This window comes from Berghia stephanieae, chromosome 1 (assembly GCF_034508935.2).
Source record: "Berghia stephanieae isolate SIO BIC M18660-M18661 chromosome 1, UCSD_Bste_1.3, whole genome shotgun sequence".
In the NCBI taxonomy this organism is placed as follows: Eukaryota; Metazoa; Mollusca; class Gastropoda; order Nudibranchia; family Aeolidiidae; genus Berghia; species Berghia stephanieae.
Genome location: NC_088360.1, coordinates 132,618,856 through 132,638,858, shown reverse-complemented (window position 1 = coordinate 132,638,858; position 20,003 = coordinate 132,618,856). Strand labels below are relative to the sequence as shown.

General features: G+C 40.5%; 1 protein-coding gene across 13 annotated transcripts in view; it reads left to right on the top strand.

Annotated features, from left to right (window-relative positions):
* Window positions 1-19,596, top strand: part of LOC144963222 (cytochrome P450 2U1-like) — a 31,045-nt gene extending 11,449 nt beyond the window's left edge. For 8 of the 13 annotated variants that reach the window (XM_078897054.1, XM_078897049.1, XM_078897050.1 and 5 more), the window contains 10 exons: window positions 4,470-4,748; window positions 5,603-5,757; window positions 9,247-9,359; window positions 12,252-12,419; window positions 13,563-13,684; window positions 14,897-15,018; window positions 16,049-16,164; window positions 16,883-17,010; window positions 17,928-18,124; window positions 19,327-19,596. In XM_078897054.1, the coding sequence (XP_078753180.1) occupies window positions 4,540-4,748; window positions 5,603-5,757; window positions 9,247-9,359; window positions 12,252-12,419; window positions 13,563-13,684; window positions 14,897-15,018; window positions 16,049-16,164; window positions 16,883-17,010; window positions 17,928-18,124; window positions 19,327-19,508 (1,512 nt within the window). In that variant the 5' untranslated portion in view covers window positions 4,470-4,539 and the 3' untranslated portion in view covers window positions 19,509-19,596. Of the gene's footprint in view, window positions 1-4,469; window positions 4,749-5,602; window positions 5,758-7,079; window positions 7,237-9,246; window positions 9,360-12,251; window positions 12,420-13,562; window positions 13,685-14,896; window positions 15,019-16,048; window positions 16,165-16,882; window positions 17,011-17,927; window positions 18,125-19,326 lie in introns of those variants that run through there. The other 5 variants (XM_078897059.1, XM_078897055.1, XM_078897057.1 and 2 more) reach the window with 2 other exon arrangements.
* Window positions 19,597-20,003: the final 407 nt, after the last annotated feature.

Here is a 20,003-nt window from a genome sequence, read left to right as displayed (position 1 = left end):
CACTTGTCACCCATCGAGCAGGATACTTGTTTGCCATTCTTGAATTATGTTCACTGAGGAGGGGGGGGGGGGAGCTTTGAATGTGATAATGTGAAATGTCACTTAATCTTAACTTCTTTATCCATGTAATTTTTGTATAGTATAACCTTTCAAAGAAACCGCAGTTTTCAAATGCAAGAGGTGCATAATCAAAACGATATAATTATTAATTTGTCGTCTTCTGAGTCTTTACAATTATTGTCAGTGACGTATCAGCCTTGTTATTGTTTTGCATCCGGTTTGTGAGTGTTCCACTAAACGTATAACCAACTATAATTCAGTTAATTGTTGTGTCCTTATACTCGTGGCATGTGTAAATCTCAGTTCTATCTATTGCTATTCGTCTCATGCTATGAAATTGAATTCCGCGCTTTGCCTCACTGAAGAAATACTTGCAAATTTTCCTAATCATTACAGATTTGCATGTTTAATCCATATTGTTATCAGTTTTTATGAATTTATAAATCTTAAAAGGTAGCTATCTACGCCTCTGGCTTTAAACTAGTAAAATGTAACAATTGTTTATGTCAATTGTGTACAAAGTGTACAATTTGCTGTGCCATTACCCAGGGTGGTAATGTTAGTGAGTAGTGCATATGAATCTCGTGAAAAGTTAACCCCTGGTCAAGCCTGTGGGGGATTCAGTGACCGTAATCACACATAATTCACTGTGTATTGGTAGAATGTTGACTTGGGCCAATTGGGTTCACAATTGCCATCGAAGTATCAGGACCAATCACACAAACTTGTGTAAATGAATGACGTATATAGTGGTTTGCATACGTTTGTGATGATCACTCACTAAACGCGATGATAAACAATAAAAAGGCCATGACGTCATCACATATCTATTGGTAGAATGATGTTAACTTCAACTTGGCCTATGTTATGAGGTTTTTTTTATGCATAGTGCATACTCATCGTATAGATAGTATCAAGATGACGTCACTCAGGCTTTGTTATTTTTTTTGCCATCCGCGTTTATGATTTATCTCACTAAACGTATTAACCAGACTAAAAAAGTTCATGTTACACATAGTTTTGTGTGTTGGTCCGTTATACTTCCGGATGGCAATGTTGTGAGCTTACAGCGCAATCATACTATCCTCATAACGTTCATTAACCATATTTTATGTCTGATCCGTAACTTCCGATCATGTTTTCTTATAGCCAAAGAGATAAATCCAAATATGTTATTTGTAAACCTAAATTAATTACTATGTCCAACTACTTTTATTTTGAGCCAAAATAAAAATCCCAAATGATGGAATATCAACGCGTCAACGCGTGCGCACGGGTTGTGGAACGGACCATACCGTGGACAAAGTTATGGCCTGACACCATGGCCTGACACGTGGCCTGACACCGTGGCCTTCGTAAAGTTATGGCCTGACACCGTGGCCTTCGTAAAGTTATGGCCTGACACTGACCAAAAAATGACGTCAAAATGCCAGTCTTTTGCCACAAAAGAAAACAAATCGTGAGTTGAATTCAATAGTTCAACCAATGAAATAATTGGTAGTGACAACTCACGAGGCGGTGCAAAAAGCAAATAATGACGTCAAACTGCTAGTCCTTTTGGATTTCAGTGTCAGACTATAGATAGTATGCTGACGTCACTCAGGTCTTTGTTATTGTTTTTTGCCATCCGCATTTATGAGTAATGCTCACTGAACTGTATTAACCCGACTATAAACGTTCATGGATACACACAGTTTTATGTGTTGGTCCGTTATACTTCAGGATGGCAATGTTATGAGCTTCTTAGCCAAGCGCATACTATCTATAACATAACGATGGCTACGACCATGACCCCCCCCCCCCCCCCCCCCCCTACCCCCAGTTCAAAATTTTGATCTCCAATCCTATTTTAAAAAACAATAACAATAGTAGGTGTACCTGTCCCGAGCCCGTTTCGCACCATAATACTATGATTCGGGTTATATTGCTTACACACCACGCACACATCTGAGCACTTAAAACACTTCCGGTTTGTCTTGTCTTGTTTTTGAGTTGTTGTTTTGGCCAAGCGTCAAGCATTCCATCTTCTAATAGAGAGTATGCGCTTGGCTTAGAAGCTCACAACATTGCCATCCGGAAATATAGATATATCGAAGTTGACGTCACTCAGGTCTTTGTTATTGTTTTTCGCCATCCGCGTTTATGAGTAATGCTCACTGAACTGTATTAACCCGACTATAAACGTTCAAGGTTACACAAATTTTGTGTGTTGGTCCGTTATACTTCCGGATGGCAATGTTGTGAACTTCTTCGCCAAGCGCACACTATCAATAACGGACCAACATACAAAACTAGGTGTAACGATGAACTTTTATAGTTAGGTTAATACAGTTTAGTGAGAATTACTCATAAACATGGATGGCAAAAAAACAACCCAATAACAAAGACCCGAGTAGCGTCAACTTCGTTCTATCTATATGTACGGTATAGATAGTTCGAAGTTGACGTCACTCTGGTCTGAGTTATTGTTTTTTGCCACCCGCGTTTCTGAGTAATTCTCACTTAAGGTATTAACCAGACTATAAACGTTCATGATTACACACAGTTTTGTGTGTTGGTCCGTTATACTTCCGGATGGCAATGTTGTGAACTTCTTAGCCAAGTGCATACTATCTATAGTCACACATACATTGGCCGACCAAATGGCTCACGTTGAACAACCAGGAGTCGAGGAGACATTGCTGGAGGATGATCGTATTGTTGCTTTGCTTATATTTGTTTTGATCTTATACTCGCTTTGTAGGATACTTTCCTTTTTTGATGGTTAAAATTTTGGGGACATTCTGTGAACTCCTCGGGGTGGATATCTCTTTTCAACGGGGTCATTGGTCACGTTGCAAAATGTGCTCAACGTTAGTGACCCAACATAGTGAAAAGTATTAACAGTTTTCGAACTATCCAATATCAAAATTGGTCATTTTGTTCAGTTAACAAAGCAGCGTGTTTACATTTATTAAGAAATGTCCAATCTGTTGAAATATCAATGAACAATGACGTCATTAGTTTTTGTACTGCAATTAGTTACTAGGTCTATCTTTTATCATAGAGTTAAGTCCGTTATTATTGACATTTATTGTCTCTCTTCTGATTAAAACATTATCGACTTGCAAGATGTCCTTTGCCATTATTTCTTATTAAATTCTACAGGTTATGGGCCCAGACAGGCTTAACCATTTTCGATTTTGACCATTGAAAGTGGAAAGTAATGTAAATTTCTCTATTTGGTGTACTAGTGCTTATCAGCTAATACAATCAACAACAAAAGGTTGTGGTAGTGGATAGTGAGATATAACGGCTACGTAGAAAAATGGCACAGGAGGAGGATTGCACGTCCCTCTGTTGAAGGGGCATTTAAATTACAGTTGCTGGAAGATGCAAATGAAAATGTACCTGATTTACCAAGACTTATTCGAATGCGTGACGGGGGAGTGCAGAGACACGAAGAAAACACAGAAGGCGCTGCTACCCTCGTGTTGGGCGTCGATCCGAGTTTGCTGTATCTGATTGGGACAGAGCCAGAATCAGCCAAAGAAGTCTGGCAAATACTCGAAAAACAATTGCAAAAGGATATTTGGCTAAACAAGTTGTCACTAAAGAAGCGGCTTTATAACATGAGATTAACAAACAATGACGTGAACGGCCATATAAAAGAAATGACTCAAACATTTCAATCGTTAACGCTTCTGGGATGTAAAGTCGACGATGAAGAAAAAGTATGTTGACTTTTATCCAGCCTTCCGAAGCAAGATGACATACTGGTAACAGCTTTTGGTGCTGCGGATAAGGCACCCTCTTTCGAGCAAGTTACAGAAAGACTGCTAGCAGATGTAACTCGATATTCCATGGATAGAATCCATCAGCCTGAAGAGGTAATGAAAGTGAAGAATGCTGGCTGAGGAGAAAAAATATCTTTAAAAGGAAAGTGTTATTACTGTCATAAAGACGGTCATTATAAGAACTCTTGCCCTTTGTTAAGACAACACAAAAAGAAGATTTCGTCGAATTCAAAGCCATCATCTTTACTTGTGGAAGAACAATGTTCATCCGGCAAACTCCGTGAAACACTAGATAATAAGTGGATCTTGGACTCAGGACCAACTTCGCACATTACGATTTTTCATGAATTCCAAAGAACTGACAATTTACTTGTTACTTTAGGAGATGGACACAAAATTAATTCAGTCAGCTGCTAGAAGTTGTGGATTGTAAAGAAAAAAAAAAAAAAGAATATAACACTTAAAAAAAAAGAACAAAGTACCAAATACGGAACGTTTCGGGCTCAAAACCCTTCTTCAACAAAAAAAAGGAAAACAAAGAAAACATAAATACATCACTAAAATACCAGATCAAACATTTTTTGTTTGTTTTGAGTCAGATATTCAAGTAGATTTGAATCCATCTATTTTCAGATTGGCAATAAACTTCCCCTTACCACAACTGATTTGATTTAGACGGACCTCACTTCGTCCAGTCGCCGCCATGCTGTCGGAACTCGTAACACAGATTTTCAACGTGAATCCGCTGGTCTACGTCACCCTGTTTCTCGTGACTGTATTGTACTTGAAGAAAAGGAGTGAGCGTCACGAAGACAACATCCCGCCTTTCCCAGAAAAGCCGTATCCCCTTCTTGGCCATATTCCCATGCTGAAGGACGGACTGGTGGAAAAGTTTCACGAGTGGAGGCTTTCGTAAGTCACCCAAGCTTTTTTTTTGGTGTTCCATTCATCCCGGCTAGTGGAGTATTGTTGTGGCGTACATCACACCCTCCCCCCTCCCACCCTCTCCAACCGTAGCCATCGTTAACTTATAGCCTGACACTAAAACCCATATTTTGACGTCATTTTTAGGTTTGGGGACCGCCCATTGAGTTGTCTTTAGTTGTGGTCAAGGAAACAAGTGATCCCATTGGTTGAACTGTTGAATACAACTTACGATTTTTTGTTTTTGTTTTTTTGTTGTTGTTTTTTTTTGTGGCCAAAGACTTGTCTTTTGGCGTCATTTGTTGGTCAGTGTCAGGCCATAGGTTTACGAAGGCCATGCTTCAAGTCTCCTTACGTTAAGTCTCCTTAAATTACCTGGGGTAGCCTTGCTACCTCTTTTCTTGGAGTGTCCATCACTATCACTCACTCATTCAATCCTCTACAGGCCTGTTGGCACTTGAGGCGATGCAAGGGATCTCCCCTGGTCCTGTCAGTAGCTATTCTTGAGGGCCGTCTCGAGGGAGGACCTCTCTGCTTTAGGTCCCTCTCCACGGTACGTCTCCAAGTCTCCTTGGGGCAGCCTCGCTTCCTCTTTCCTTGGGGTGCCCACCGTAGAGCCTTCCTTATCAGTGTTTCATCAGGTATGCGACAGACGTGCCCCATCCATTATTATTATTATTATTATTATTATTATTATTATTATTATTATTATTATTATTATTATTATTATTATTATTATTATTATTATCATCATCATCATTATCATCCTCCTCATCATCATCATCATCATCATTATCATGAATAATATCATTGACTTTTAAATAACTGTTCTCATCTCTCAGAACAGGCGACATCTACAGTATTTACATAGGTAACCAGCTGTACGTGGTGATGTGCAATGCCAAAATCTTGAAAGAGGCCTTTGTCAAACAAGGGGACATCTTCTCGGACAGAGCCACGACCTTTGCCGGTCGAAACCTGAAAAACGGAAGTCTGGGTTGGTATCGACTAGAAATATAATTTTATTTGAAAAATGCTTTTTCTATTTGACTTTCAAGAAAAAAATACTTTATTTTATATGTTTGAAATCTGAAGGACTACTTTTAAAAAAGAAAACTGGTGGTCGGATGGTTTTTGAAGGACTGCTGATTAAAAATAGAAAATAGTGGGCAGGGAGCTACATACTGTGTCTTCTATCCCCTTATGTCTGTTTTCCAACATGCTTTCTGTCTTTGTCTTGGAATGAGATTACTTGGTTTTCTTCTGGTCCTGGCTGGGAGGGAAACAGTCAAATGCATAGTTATTGTTTTGGGAGATGATATTTTTTTCCTTGTAAATCATCTCTCCGTTATGTATTATTATATTTGTTATTTTTGTATTATGTATAATGTAAGCATTTGAATGTATTCCTCTTTGTTGGATTTTGTGCTTGTGCCCGGATGAGACTTATAGGTGATCTCAAACTAAGTACTTTGGTGGTATGCTCTTGGAATCTACATATTCCCTATTTATTCCCAGTTCCCCTTTGTCTTACTTTCTCTTGGGTGCTTTAATTGTAATTTTATAACTTTTTGCTATCCCATTTTCTTCCTTTTTACTGGCGCTGATATGACCTAAATGTGCTGCAAGCGCCGTAAAACCCTTAAAAACAAATAAACAAACAAAAATAGATGGTTCTGAAGGACTACTTTATGAAAAGAAGACTGGGAGTGATGGTTCTGAAGGACTCCCTTTCAAAAATAAGACTCTACGAGCCTGATGGAAGTATAATTGACAAGGATGGAGGCACGGATGCAGAGGTGAAAGCACGAATAGGAAAGGCACAGGCTGGATTCACATCTTTGAACAGAGTTTGGAGAACTAAAGATATCTCCCTTCGACTAAAGCTAAGACTTTTCAACTCAAATGTGAAGTCTGTCCTACTGTATGGATGTGAAACTTGGAACGCATCACAGGCATGTATAAGGAGGGTACAGATTTTCTTAAACAGGTGCATGCGTAAGCTACTCAGAATAAAATGGATGGATAGAATAAAAATGAAGAAGTATGGAAAAGAACACAGCAGAAACCAGTGGGAGAGGAATAGGAAGAAGACGATGGAGGTGGATTGGACACACGCTTAGAAAGAACGACTCCGCTATAACAAAGAAAGTATTGGGCTGGAGCCCTCAGGGCAGAAGATCAAGGGGAAGGCCACGAGGAACATGGAGAAGAATTAAAGAAGCTGATGTACAGAGAAGTGGTAAGACCTGGAATGAGATTAAAAAGTTAGCTCGGGATAGAGAAGGATGGAAACTGTTTGTCTGTGACCTATACCCTGACCCAGGGTGAAAAAGGCAATGATGATGAGCCTGATGGCTCTACATCGGCATGTGCAATGCCAAGATCTTGAAAGAGGCCTTTATCAAACAAGGGGACATCTTCTCGGACAGAGCCACTACCTTTGCGGGTCGAAACCTGAAAAACGGAAGTCTGGGTTGGCATCTACTGCCAATAGAATATTATTTAATTTTGCTGTTCAATGACAAAATGCTTTTTAAAAATTATTTAACAATCTAGAAAAAAATACTTTATTTTATATTATGCAACCCTTCGTTTGAAAGATGAAGGATTAAATTTTTTTTTAAACTGGGAGTCTGGCGGCCCCGAAGGACTATTTTATGAAAATAAGACTCTTGAGAGCCCAATACGATTCAACAGTCGTAACGTCACTTCCTTCCTAATGACGCATGGTAACTTAGTAATACTGGCTCTAAACTATCGGAACAATGGCGGACGCCCGTATGAAATATTTCTCCGGCGAGCATAAAAGCGTATCCAGAGGAAAAAAACCCCATAAATTTGATCATGTTTTGACTTTTACACATTCTGATCACAAGGCATAGAAAAGTTCTATGAAAAGTTCTAGCCAGCATGAAAAATAAAAAGTAATAATTTTCTTTGTTTAGAACCAAGATGGCCGCCGTTGCCGGGCGGCGTGTCATCAGACTATTGAATCGTATTGCTCTGAAGGACTACTTTTTAAAAATAAGACCCTGGGAACCTGATAGCTCCGAAGAACTACTTGTGAAAAGAAGACTCCGAGAGCCCAATGGTCAGAATACGACATACAATAAAATTGTTTTAACTCACTCAATCCTAGAGATTTTTGCTACTTTTCAAAATTGGAAAAAATGTATTAAAAATGAGCATGTACATAGATAGATAGTTTTATTCAACTATCATTAACATGTAAAAACTAAAAACATTAGCTTTGACACCACGCCTATAATTTGTCTCGGAAAAAATGTTATAAATAGGCATGGGGTAAAAGTAACCCGGGTAAACGACGGATATAGTCGGTTTTAGGGTTGAGTGAGTTAAAGCTTAGCGATGAAATACAAGCTTTGTCATTGTCAGAAAAAATGGATTGCTTTCTTGCCAATTTAATTATGAAATCATGCGTTATGTGCTATTGTCATAAAACATGATTAATCAGCTAGCTGCTCTTTTTGGCCGAAGTCTGTGTGCACATAGCTGCAGGTCTGATTACCTAATTTAATATGGGCCGACGTATATTTATATGCAGGTCTGAGATCCCAAATTGTTACGGCCTCATTGTTGTAATGGAAATACTCTCAAACCAATGCAAAATATTGTCTATTACAACAATGTTAAATCAAGCCCATAATAAATGCGTTCGGGTTGTCGGACCTGCAAATCTGTGCACGTCGTTCTGGACGGCCCGTTATTGTAATAGAAATACTCTCAAACCAACGCAAAATCTTATCAATTACATCCAGTATAAGTTACATATACGGCGCCCGTTGGTGGCTCGTCTTGTCACAAATTTCAAGCAATGTTCAGAGTGGTCAGTGACCGGATGGGTGGTGTAGTGGTCGTAGAAGATGGTGGTCCCAATTTTGTGTCCTTGGGTAAGACACTTAACACATATTACTCCACTCAGGTGTGGATGGGTACCTGACTATAGGCAGTGACGGATACTGTTAGAGTGTTAGTACAAACAGGAACATGAAAGGCAACTTGTACTGCATATAATAGAAATTTTGCTTTTGTATGGCCTGCTGGTGGAACAAATGAAATATTCTGAAGCTCTTTAAGCTTGGGCATGCCATTGAAAATGCGTCGTAGAAATATTCATATTAATAATAGGATTCAATAGTCTGATGTCAGAACCGCCCATCAACCAGCAGCTTGGTTCTTAACAAAGAAAATCGGTACTTTTTATTATTCTTGCTGGCTAGAACTTTTTCACAAGTCATGCGATCAGAATGTATAAAAGTCAAAATATGATCAGATTTATAATGTTTTTCTCCTCTGGATACACTTTTATGCTCGTCGGAGAAGTATTTCATGAGTGCAGTGATGGAGATAATGGCGTCTGTCATTGTTCCGATAGTTTAGAACCAGTTACTATGCGTCATTACGCGGGAAATGACGTCACGACTGTTGAACCTTATTAAGATAATATTATGTTGAATTTCAGGGATTCTGGAAAGTTCTGGTCCGAACTGGAAAGAACAACGATCTGTCTCCATGTCCATTTTGAGGAGTTTTGGAATGGGGAAGAACTTTTTGGCGGATAAAATTTCAGAGGAGGTGAGGATGACAACACAAAACAAGCCTGCAGTTAATTTAACTGTCTCCTCACCAGCCATTATAAGAATTTCCCCCGAAAATTCACACCCACCTGACACAAAAATAGATTGTCCCTAATCAAACAAAAAAAAGTAACAATAATTGCATTCTACACAGAATGTTGTTCAGCAAAACTGATGGCTACAACACAGTGTTTAGTATTTATAGCTACTGTAATCAAAGCATTTCTTTACATTTTGTGATGCACAAGAGAAATCAGAAAAAGAAAATCGTCGGTTGCATCATAACGAATCTGACGATTTTCCTATAGTTGGTAAGGAGAGGGTTAAGTCTCTCCTTACCAGCAATTTTCAGGATTTTCCCCAAAACTTCACACCCAACTAACACAAAAATAGTTTTTTTTAATCACTCAAACACAATGGCAATAAAATTCTTGCGATAAATAATTTCTTTTGTAAAACATGCTCTACAACGCACTGCTCATTTTCCTTAAATTTTACGATGTAAAAAAGAAAATTGAATAAGAAAAATGTTGGTTGCATCGTAACGACAGTGACGATTTTCCTATGGTTGGTAAGGAGAGGGTTAAGGGGCAGCGTGGCGCAGCGGTACGGTCTTTGCTTCCTATCCGAAATGTACCGGGTTCCTTGAGCAAGTCATCTCGCCCTAGTCAATTTGCGGCACTGCAATACGGCTGACGCCTGGGTTGTTTTAGTTTCCCTTGGAATAGACCCTAGAGGCAAATTTCCCCTAAGGGATGAATAAAGGGATTTTTTTCAATCAGTGTAAACTCTAGGGTAACGAAACGATTACCATTGATTGGGCCGGTAATCAAGAGGTCTGAGGTTCGATCCCTAATCCAGGATAACTGATTTATTTGGGGGTGAGGGGGTGGGGGTGGTGGTATTTTCTTGTATTTTTCATTCCTGCTTTGCCTTGCAATGTTTCATACACAATTTTGTGCGGCTATGTGGTCTAGTGTCATGGTACTTGTTTTCGAATCCTGGGTTCGAGCTTCACTCGGCGAATAGTTGAGTCCTTGAAAAAGGCTCTTTACTCACATTCTCTCACCATACTCGGATCTAAAATGAGTATCTGGCCGTTAACAGCGTTGTCTCTGTCGGAAAAAATTGCAATATCGCCAAACAAGCGTCGTTTCCCGTCCTACATGTTAAGTGTTGCTGTTGGCGAGGAACCCCCTGTAAAGCGCTTTGGGCACGTTTAGTGGATATTCCGCTAAATAAAAGTTCAATTTTTAATTTTGAAGATTCTTTATATTACAATAGTGCCTGCTTTCTGATTTGTTACTTTGATTGCTTTCAACACTACTTAATAAGTATTCAACAAAAATGTATATAACAGCTTAAAAAAAAAAAAGAACAAAATACCAAACACGGAACGTTTCCGGCTCAAAACCCTTCTTTAGCCACCAAAACAAATAAAAAAATTGAGACATAAATACATTACTAAATTCCTACAGTCTATCTGGAATATAGTATTGTATTTATGTCTTTATTGTTTTTTGTTGTTGGCTGAAGAAGGGTTTTGAGCCGAAACGTTCCGTGTTTAACATTTTGTTCTTTCTTGAAGTTATTTTTTGGATGAATCAAGTATATATTATTATTATTATTATTATTATATACATTTTTGTAGATTACTTTTTACAGTCCACAGCTTCTAGCAGTCTAGTATCTCTAACACTTTTTAACGCCTCGTTCAACAATTAATTGTTGGTTTGATGAATGATTTACGGTGCCCCCCTCCCCTCCTCCGCCCCCCCCCCTTCCTTTGTTTCATTCAATCATCATTTAAGGTGCCCCCCCCTTCCTTTGATTCATTGATTCATCATTTACGGTGCCCCCCCCTTCCTTTGATTCATTGATTCATCATTTACGGTGCCCCCTCCCCCCTTCCTTTGATTCATTGATTCATCATTTACGGTGCTCCCCCCACTTCCTTTGATTAATTGATTCATCATTTACGGTGCCCCCCCCTTCCTTTGATTAATTGATTCATCATTTACGGTGCCCCCCCCCACCTTTCTTTTTTTTCATTGATTCATCATTTACGGTGCCCACCTCCCCTTTCCTTTGTTTCATTGATTCATCATTTACGGTGCCCCCCCCTTTATTTTGTTTCATTGATTCATCATTTACGGTGCCCCCCCCCCCTTTCCTTTGTTTCATTCAATCATCATTTACGGTGCCCCCCCCCTTCCTTTGATTCATTGATTCATCATTTACGGTGCCCCCCCTTCCTTTGATTCATTGATTCATCATTTACGGTGCCCCCCCCTTTCCTTTTTTTCATTGATTCATCATTTACGGTGCCCACCTCTCCTTTCCTTTGTTTCATTGATTCATCATTTACGGTGCCCCCCCCCCTTTCTTTTGTTTCATTGATTCATCATTTACGGTGCCCCCCCCCTTTCCTTTGTTTCATTCAATCATCATTTACGGTGGCCCCCCCCTCCTTTGATTCATTGATTCATCATTTACGGTGCCCCCCCCTTTCCTTTGATTCATTGATTCATCATTTACGGTGCCCCCCCCCCTTTCCTTTGATTCATTGATTCATCATTTACGGTGCTCCCCCCCCCCCTTCCTTTGATTAATTGATTCATCATTTACGGTGCCCCCCTTCCTTTGATTAATTGATTCATCATTTACGGTGCCCCCCCCCCTTTCCTTTGTTTCATTGATTCATCATTTACGGTCCCCCCCCCTTTCCTTTGTTTCATTGATTCATCATTTAAGGTGCCCCCACCTTCCTTTGTTTCATTGATTCATCATTTACGGTGCTTTCCCCCCCCCCCCTTCCTTTGATTAATTGATTCATCATTTACGGTGCCCCCCCCCCCCTTCCTTTGTTTCATTGATTCATCATGACCAGGTCGAGGCCTACCTTGGAGAATTGTCCAAGGCAGCAGGTGAGCCAATGGAGGTCCGTCTCATCACCAGTGCGTCGTGTTGCAATATCATCTGTGCCATTCTGATAGGAAACAGGTTCGAATACGATGACCCATATTTCACGAACCTGATCCACCTCTTAGACGAAATGGTAAATACCCACCTTTTTCACTTTTCAAACAACAAAAACAAAAACCCAAAACACACAAAGAAGTCCTTCATGACCATTGGGCCTATGGAGCCAGAGTTTATCTTTTATTATATAGAGTGAAAGTGACAACAATAGCAATTGCTTACTATCCTTTGGAGAGGAAGCTAGAAGTCCTTCATGACCATTGGGCCTATGGAGCCAGAGTTTATCTTTTATTATATAGAGTGAAAGTGACAACAATAGCAATTGATTACTATCCTTTGGATAGGAAGCTAGTCTATTCCAAAGTACTTTCCGCCAGATCTAACAGCCTCAACTACCCAAGCACTGGTGGATGGACAGGGGGGGGGGGGTCAGATAAAAATATCTACTGCATCCGTGTCTTCTATACCCCTATTATAGGGAATGAGATTAGCGGAAGGGTAGCGTCCCTTGATTGGACGTATTTGGAGCGCTTGGCTTGTAGTTGGTTTGTTTACAAATAACTTCTCCGCCGGTGACGTCCAATCAAGGGACGCTACTCTTCCGCTAATCTCATTCCCTATATGTGTTTTTCAATTGTTCTCTTTCTTTCTCTTGTAAATAATCCCTCTGTTATAAACTGTTAAACTCTTTTGTTATGTATATATAAATATAAATATATATATATATATATATATATATAATAATATATATTATATATATATATATATATATATATATAATATATATATATATATATATATATATATATATATTGGTTTGTAAACAGTTGAGTGTATTCCTCTGAGTGGGGACCTGTGATTGTGTCTGGGTGAGTCTTTTAGGTGATCTCAAACTAAAACTAAGAACAATAATAGTGTGCTCTTGGAATCTACATCTGTTCCCTATTTGAACCCCACCCCCTTTGTCTTACATTTTCTCCTATTCTTTCTTTCAACTTTAAATCTATAACTTTTTCGACTCTCCCAATGTATTCCTTTTTACTGGCGCTGAATTAATCTAAATGTGTATCAAGTACTGTAAGACCCTTAATAAAAAAAAAAACAAAAAAAAAATACAAAAAAAACAAAAACAAAAACAAAACAAAACAAAACAAAACAAAAACAAAACAAACATTTCCTCACTCCTTGTTTTAGTCTTGATTCATTTCGATGTCACCAGATGGTGTTACTGGGCAGCACGACTCTATTGAACAGTTTTCCCTGGCTACAATACTTACCAGGAGATTACTTTGATGCCAGAAAAGTTCTTCAGAACTCAAAGGACATTATGGATCAGTTTAGGTGAGTCAGCTAAAACAAAAATGTTCTATAATCCTGAACGTGACATATGAAAAGTTCTAGTCAGCATGAAGAATAAAAAGTACCCATTTTCTTTGTTTAGAACCACGATGGCCGCCGTTGCTGGGCGAAGTGACATCAGACTATTGAATCCAATCCGTCTTTGCTTCATACTCGAAAGGTACCGAGTTCGATCACCCGCCGCTGGGTTGTGTGGCCTTGAGCAAGTAACCCCGCCCTAGCTCAATTTGCTCGGCGCTGCACTGCGGCTGACGCTTGGGTTATTCCCGTCTTCGCTTGGAATTGACCCTTGAGAAAAATTTCCTCATTGGGATGAATAATGGGAATTTTATTTTATTTTTTAAATTTATTTTTGAATTAATAAGTAGCCATTGGACCCATGTAGCCGGAGTTTGTCCCGGTTTCTATAGCGTGAAACGAACAATAGCAATTGATTGCTATCCTTTGGATACGGGGCTAGTCTATAGAAAAGTACTTTCACCAAATCTAACAGACCCAGCTACCCATTCGTGGACATGGGGGGGGAGGAGGGATCTGAAAGAAATCTCGACTGCACCCGCGTTCGATCTCGGTCCCTTTCCATGTGAAGCGAGTGCTCTACCAACTGAGCTATCATTATCATCATCATCATCATCATTATCATCATCATCATCATCATCATCATCATCATCATCATCATCATCATCATTATTATCATCATCATCATCATCATCATCATCATCATCATCATCATCATCATCATCATCATCATCATCATCCTCATCATCATCATCCTCATCATCATCATCATCATCATCATCCTCATCATCATCATCATCATCATCATCAACAACATCATAATCTTTTTTTAATCTATTCAATTTTATCATCATCATCATCATCATCATCATCATCATCATCATCATCCTCATCATCATCATCATCATCATCATCATCATCAACAACATCATAATCTTTTTTTAATCTATTCAATTTTATCATCATCATCATCATCATCATCATCATCATCATCATCATCATCATCATCATCATCATCATCATCACTACCCCAACCACCACCACTGCCATTATCATCAACACCGCCACTGTAACCGTGTTTCGTTGATAAAACCCGAAACACCAAAACATCCACATTATCTGCTTTGTTGATGTTTGATTCAAGCTTCCATTCCATTCCGTCTTTCAATCTTCCAGCCAGAAATTTATCAAAGAAAACCGCGAGACAGAGGAAAGTCAACGGATTGACAATTTCATCAACGCCTATTATAATGAAATGGAGAAAAAGAATAATGCAGGGACACCCACCCATCTTGATGGTAAGCTATAATCTTCATCATACTCATTAACATCAGGACCATCGTCCTCCTCCTCCTCGTCATCATCATCATCTTCATCATCAATTTCATAGTCCTCCTCCTCCTCCTCCTCCTCCTCCTCCTCCTCCTCCTCATCATCATCATCATCATCATTGTCACCATTACCATCATCATCAATATCCTCCTACTCCTCATCCTCTCCCTCATCACCATCATCATCAATATCCTCCTCTTCTTCCTCCTCCTTCTTCTCCTCCTCCTCCTCCTCCTCATCATCATCATCATCCTCCTCATCATCATCATCATCACCATCATCGTCCTCCTCTTCCTCCTCCTGCTCCTCCTCCTCCTCCTCATCATCATCATCATCATCATCATCGTCATCATCGTCGCCATCACCATCATCAATATCCTCTTCCTCCTCCTCCTCCTCCTCCTCCTCATCCTCCTCCGTCTCCTCCTCCTCATCCTCCTCCTCCTCATCATCATCATCATCACCACTATCGTCCTCCTCCTCTTCCTCCTCCTCCTCTTCCTTGTCTTCCTCCTCCTCCTCCTCCTCATCATCATCATCATCATCATCATTATCATCATCATCGTCATCATCACCATCATCAATATCCTTTTCTTCTCCTCCTCCTCCTCCTCCTCATCCTCCTCCTCCTCCTCATCATCATCACCATCACCACTATCGTCCTCCTCCTCCTCCTCCTTGTCTTCCTCCTCCTCCTCCTCCTCCTCCTCCTCCTCCTCGTCATCATCATCATTATCATCATCATCGTCATCATCACTATTATCAATATCCTCTTCCTCCTCCTCCTCCTCCTCATCCTCCTCCTCCTCCTCATCATCATCATCACCACCATCGTCCTCCTCCTCTTCCTCCTCTTCCTCCTCCTACTCCTCCTTGTCTTCCTCCTCCTCCTCCTCCTCATCATCATCATCATCATCATCATCACCACCACCACCACCGCCACCATCACTACCACCACTACTTACCACCCATAACGTACCACCCATGTATCCACAGAGGAAAATCTCCTATTCGTCGTATCCAATTTGTTCCTGGCCGGCACCGACACGACCAGCACAACCCTCATGTGGGTGTTTTTGTTCTGCATCAGATACCCCGAGGAACAGGCCAAGGTAAATCAACATAATTGGATTCAATAGTCTGATATCACTTCGCCCAGCAACGGCGGCCATCGTGGTTCTAAACAAAGAAAATGGGTACTTTTTATTCTTCATGCTGACTAGAACTTTTCATATGTCTTGTGATCAGAATGTGTAAAAGTAAAAACATGACCAGATTTATGTTTTTTCTCTTCCTCTGGATACGCTTTTAATGCTCGTCGGAGAAATATTTCATAAGGCGTCCGCCATTGTTCCGATAGTTTAGAGCCAGTTACTAAGTTACCATGCGTCATTACGAGGGAAGTGACGTTACAACTGTTGAAGCGTATTGATAAAATCAGAACTTTCTTTGGACCAAACATTTTGGATTGGTGGTATAGATAAATAAATTAAGAAATTAAGGAGCAGGCACCGGTGTAAGATAAAGAACTGAACAAGTGTGTATGAAAGGTGTCCGACAAAATAAGAAAGAAAAATACAAGAAAAAAAAAAAACATCCCAAAAAACCAGTTGACCTCGGCTGGGGATCGAACCTCACACCTTCTGATTATAACGGCGGGGGGGGGGGGGGGGGGGGGGGGGGGTTAATTAATTTTTCATTGCTGAAAACGACGCCTATTATCCAAGGGGAGTAACCATGAATAATGTAAATACAAAGACAGACCAAATTGAGTTGCAGCCCTTGTAAATGTTTAATAAATGACGTCATCTCATTCATTCACCATGGCAGGTCTACGAGGAAATCGTGACTGTCATTGGAACTGGCAGACGTCCATCGGCACAAGATAAATCACAGATGCCCTACACCAACGCCTTCATTATGGAGACTCAAAGACTCGGCTGTATCGGCCCCTTGGGGTTTGTGTTGCTGGTTTTTTTGTTTTTGTTTTTGATTTGTCCTGTTTCCTCTTCCCCCCCCCCCCCCACCTTCTTGTTTTGTTTTTAAAAACCACAAAGAGCTTTTATATAGAGCAATATGCACTAAACGTGCTTAAAGCGCTTTACAAAGGGTCCCTAGCCTACAGCAACACGTAACATGTAGAACGAGACATGATGCCTGTTAGGCGATTAAACAATTTTTTCAGTCAGAGACAACGCTGTTAACGGCCAGGTACTGATTTTACACCCGAGTACGGTGAGAGAATGTGATTAAAGAGTTTTTTCCAAGGGCTCAACTATGCGCCGAGCGGGGCTCGAACACAGGACTTTCCGATCCGAAAGCGGGTGTCATACCACTCACTAGATCACATAGCCGCAAGTTTAGGTCTTTGAATGTCCTCTTTATTAGTAGATTGTAAAAAAATAAATATAAATAGATAAAAAGAAAAGGATAAACTAGAGTATTTTCTTACACAATAGCCACTGATGCATGCTGGAGGAACTTTACAAGGGGTCGTCCCAAATCAATAGCTTAACATATAGTATGACCCCTTCGAGCAGACATTACATTTTTAAGGGCGGGGGGTGAGGGGTACTCATTTTACACCTAAGCCCGGTGAAATAATGATAGGAAAGAACTTGTTTCAAGGGCTCAACTATGTGCCGCTCAGATCTGTATTTGAACTTATTTATTTATTTATTTATTTATTTATCATTAATCAATGAATTAATTTGTTTATTAATTAATCAATTTATTTATTTATTTATCATTTATTTATTAATTTGTTATTTGTTTGTTTATTAATTAATTAATCAATTTTTTCATTCATTCATTCATTCATTCATTTATTTATTTATTTATTGACTTTTTACTCTCACATTCTTGTCCATCTCAGCTTGTCCCACCTGTGCATCAAGACTACAAAGGTTGAAGGTTACACGATACCCAGTGGAACGTCCATCATCCCAAACCTGGAGGAAGTTCTCAAGGACGCGGCCACCTGGGGCGATCCTCTGGTCTTCAGGCCTGGCCGATTTCTCAATGAAAACATGGAACTGGTCGTGCCCGAGGAATTCCTGCCCTTCTCTCTGGGTTAGTGGGAGGGAACACATGCACACACTATTGCTCTCTTCCTCTCTCTCTCTCTCTCTCTCTCTCTCTCTCTCTCTCTCCCTAACTCTTTTTCTTTCTTTCTCTCTCTCCTTCTCTCTCTCCTTCTCTCTCTCTCTCATTCTCACTCTCTCCCCCCCTCCCTCTCTCTCCCTCCTTCTCTCTCACTCACTCTCTCTCTCTCTCTCTGGGTTAGTGGAAACTTGTTATCTCACTCCCCCCCCCCCCCCGCACACACACATGCTCTCTCTCTCTCTCTCCTCTCCTCTCTCTCTCTCTCTCTCCTCTCTCTCTCTCTCTCTCTCTCTGACGAACGCCTGGGGCGATCCTCTGGTCTTCAGACCTGCCCGATTTCTCAATGAAAACATGGAACTGGTCGTGCCCGAGGAATTCCTGCCCTTCTCTCTGGGTTAGTGGGAGGGAACACATGCATACACTATTGCTCTCTTCCTCTCTCTCTCTCTCTCTCTCTCTCTCTCTCTCTCTCTCTCTCCTAACTCTTTTTCTTTCTTTTCTCTCTCTCCTTCTCTCTCTCCTTCTCTCTCTCTCTCTCATTCTCACTCTCTACCCCCCTCCCTCTCTCTCCCTCCTTCTCTCTCACTCACTCTCTCTCTCTCTCTCTCTCTCTCTGGGTTAGTGGAAACTTGTTATCTCACTCCCCCCCCCCCGCACACACACATGCTCTCTCTCTCTCTCTCTCTCTCTATCTATCTCTCTCTCTCTCTGACGAACGCCTGGGGCGATCCTCTGGTCTTCAGACCTGCCCGATTTCTCAATGAAAACATGGAACTGGTCGTGCCCGAGGAATTCCTGCCCTTCTCTCTGGGTTAGTGGGAGGGAACACATGCACGCACTATTGCTCTCTTCCTCTCTCTCTCTCTCTCTCTCTCTCTCTCTCTCTCTCTCTCTGGGTTAGTGGAAACTTGTTATCTCACCCCCCCCGCACGCACACATGCTCTCTCTCTCTCTCTCTCTCTCTCTCTCTCTCTCTCTCTCTCTCTATCTCTCTCTCTCATTCTCTCTCTCTTTTTTTCTTTCTTTCTCTCACTCTCTCCTTCTCTCTCTCATTCCCCCCCCCCTCTCTCATTTTCTCTCTCTCTCTCTCCATCTGTCTCTATTATCATTATTATTATTTTTTTTTTAATTTATTAAAAAAAAACAAAAACATTTTGTTCTCCTGGCAGGTCGACGCGTGTGTATGGGTGAATCCATGGCCAAGATGGAGCTGTTTTTGTTTACAGTTGGAATCATCCAACGGTTCCAGATAGAACCCGAGAACCCCGAGTCGTTGCCATCGGAGGAATCTGTATTCGGAATCACCTGCGCCCCAAAACCCTTCAAATCAAGCTTGATGGAGCGGAACTAGCTCAGCAGGGCTGCCAACGCCAATACTCAAAAGTGCAAAACTGAACTGATTGTAAAAAAAAAAAAAAAAAAGAAGAGTAAGATTTTGAGTGGGGGGCGGGGGGGGGGTGTACACCATGATCTCCAACGTCGTGTCCGACATGGAACATCGGTAATTTTTTTTTGGAAAGAACGAATTCTTGTAACAGGTTTGTGTGGGTGAATACGACAACAGGGGGGGAATAAATAAAGTAAAAGTGTTACAAAGCCTCTGTTAGACCTACAGTAGAATATAGTAAAAGCTCTGTCTGGGACCCTCACCACAAATCCGAAATCCAAGAAATCGAATAAATGTGACTCAACGTCTCAAAACAGTATGTCGAGATGACCCAGATGCTAAAAAGTCAAATTAAAGGTAAACTGGACAAAATTATGAATTATTGGTATTTAGCCACCTGAAATATGATATTCATTTTCCTCAATAAAGTTTATAAACTCAACGCAAGTCTGATATTTC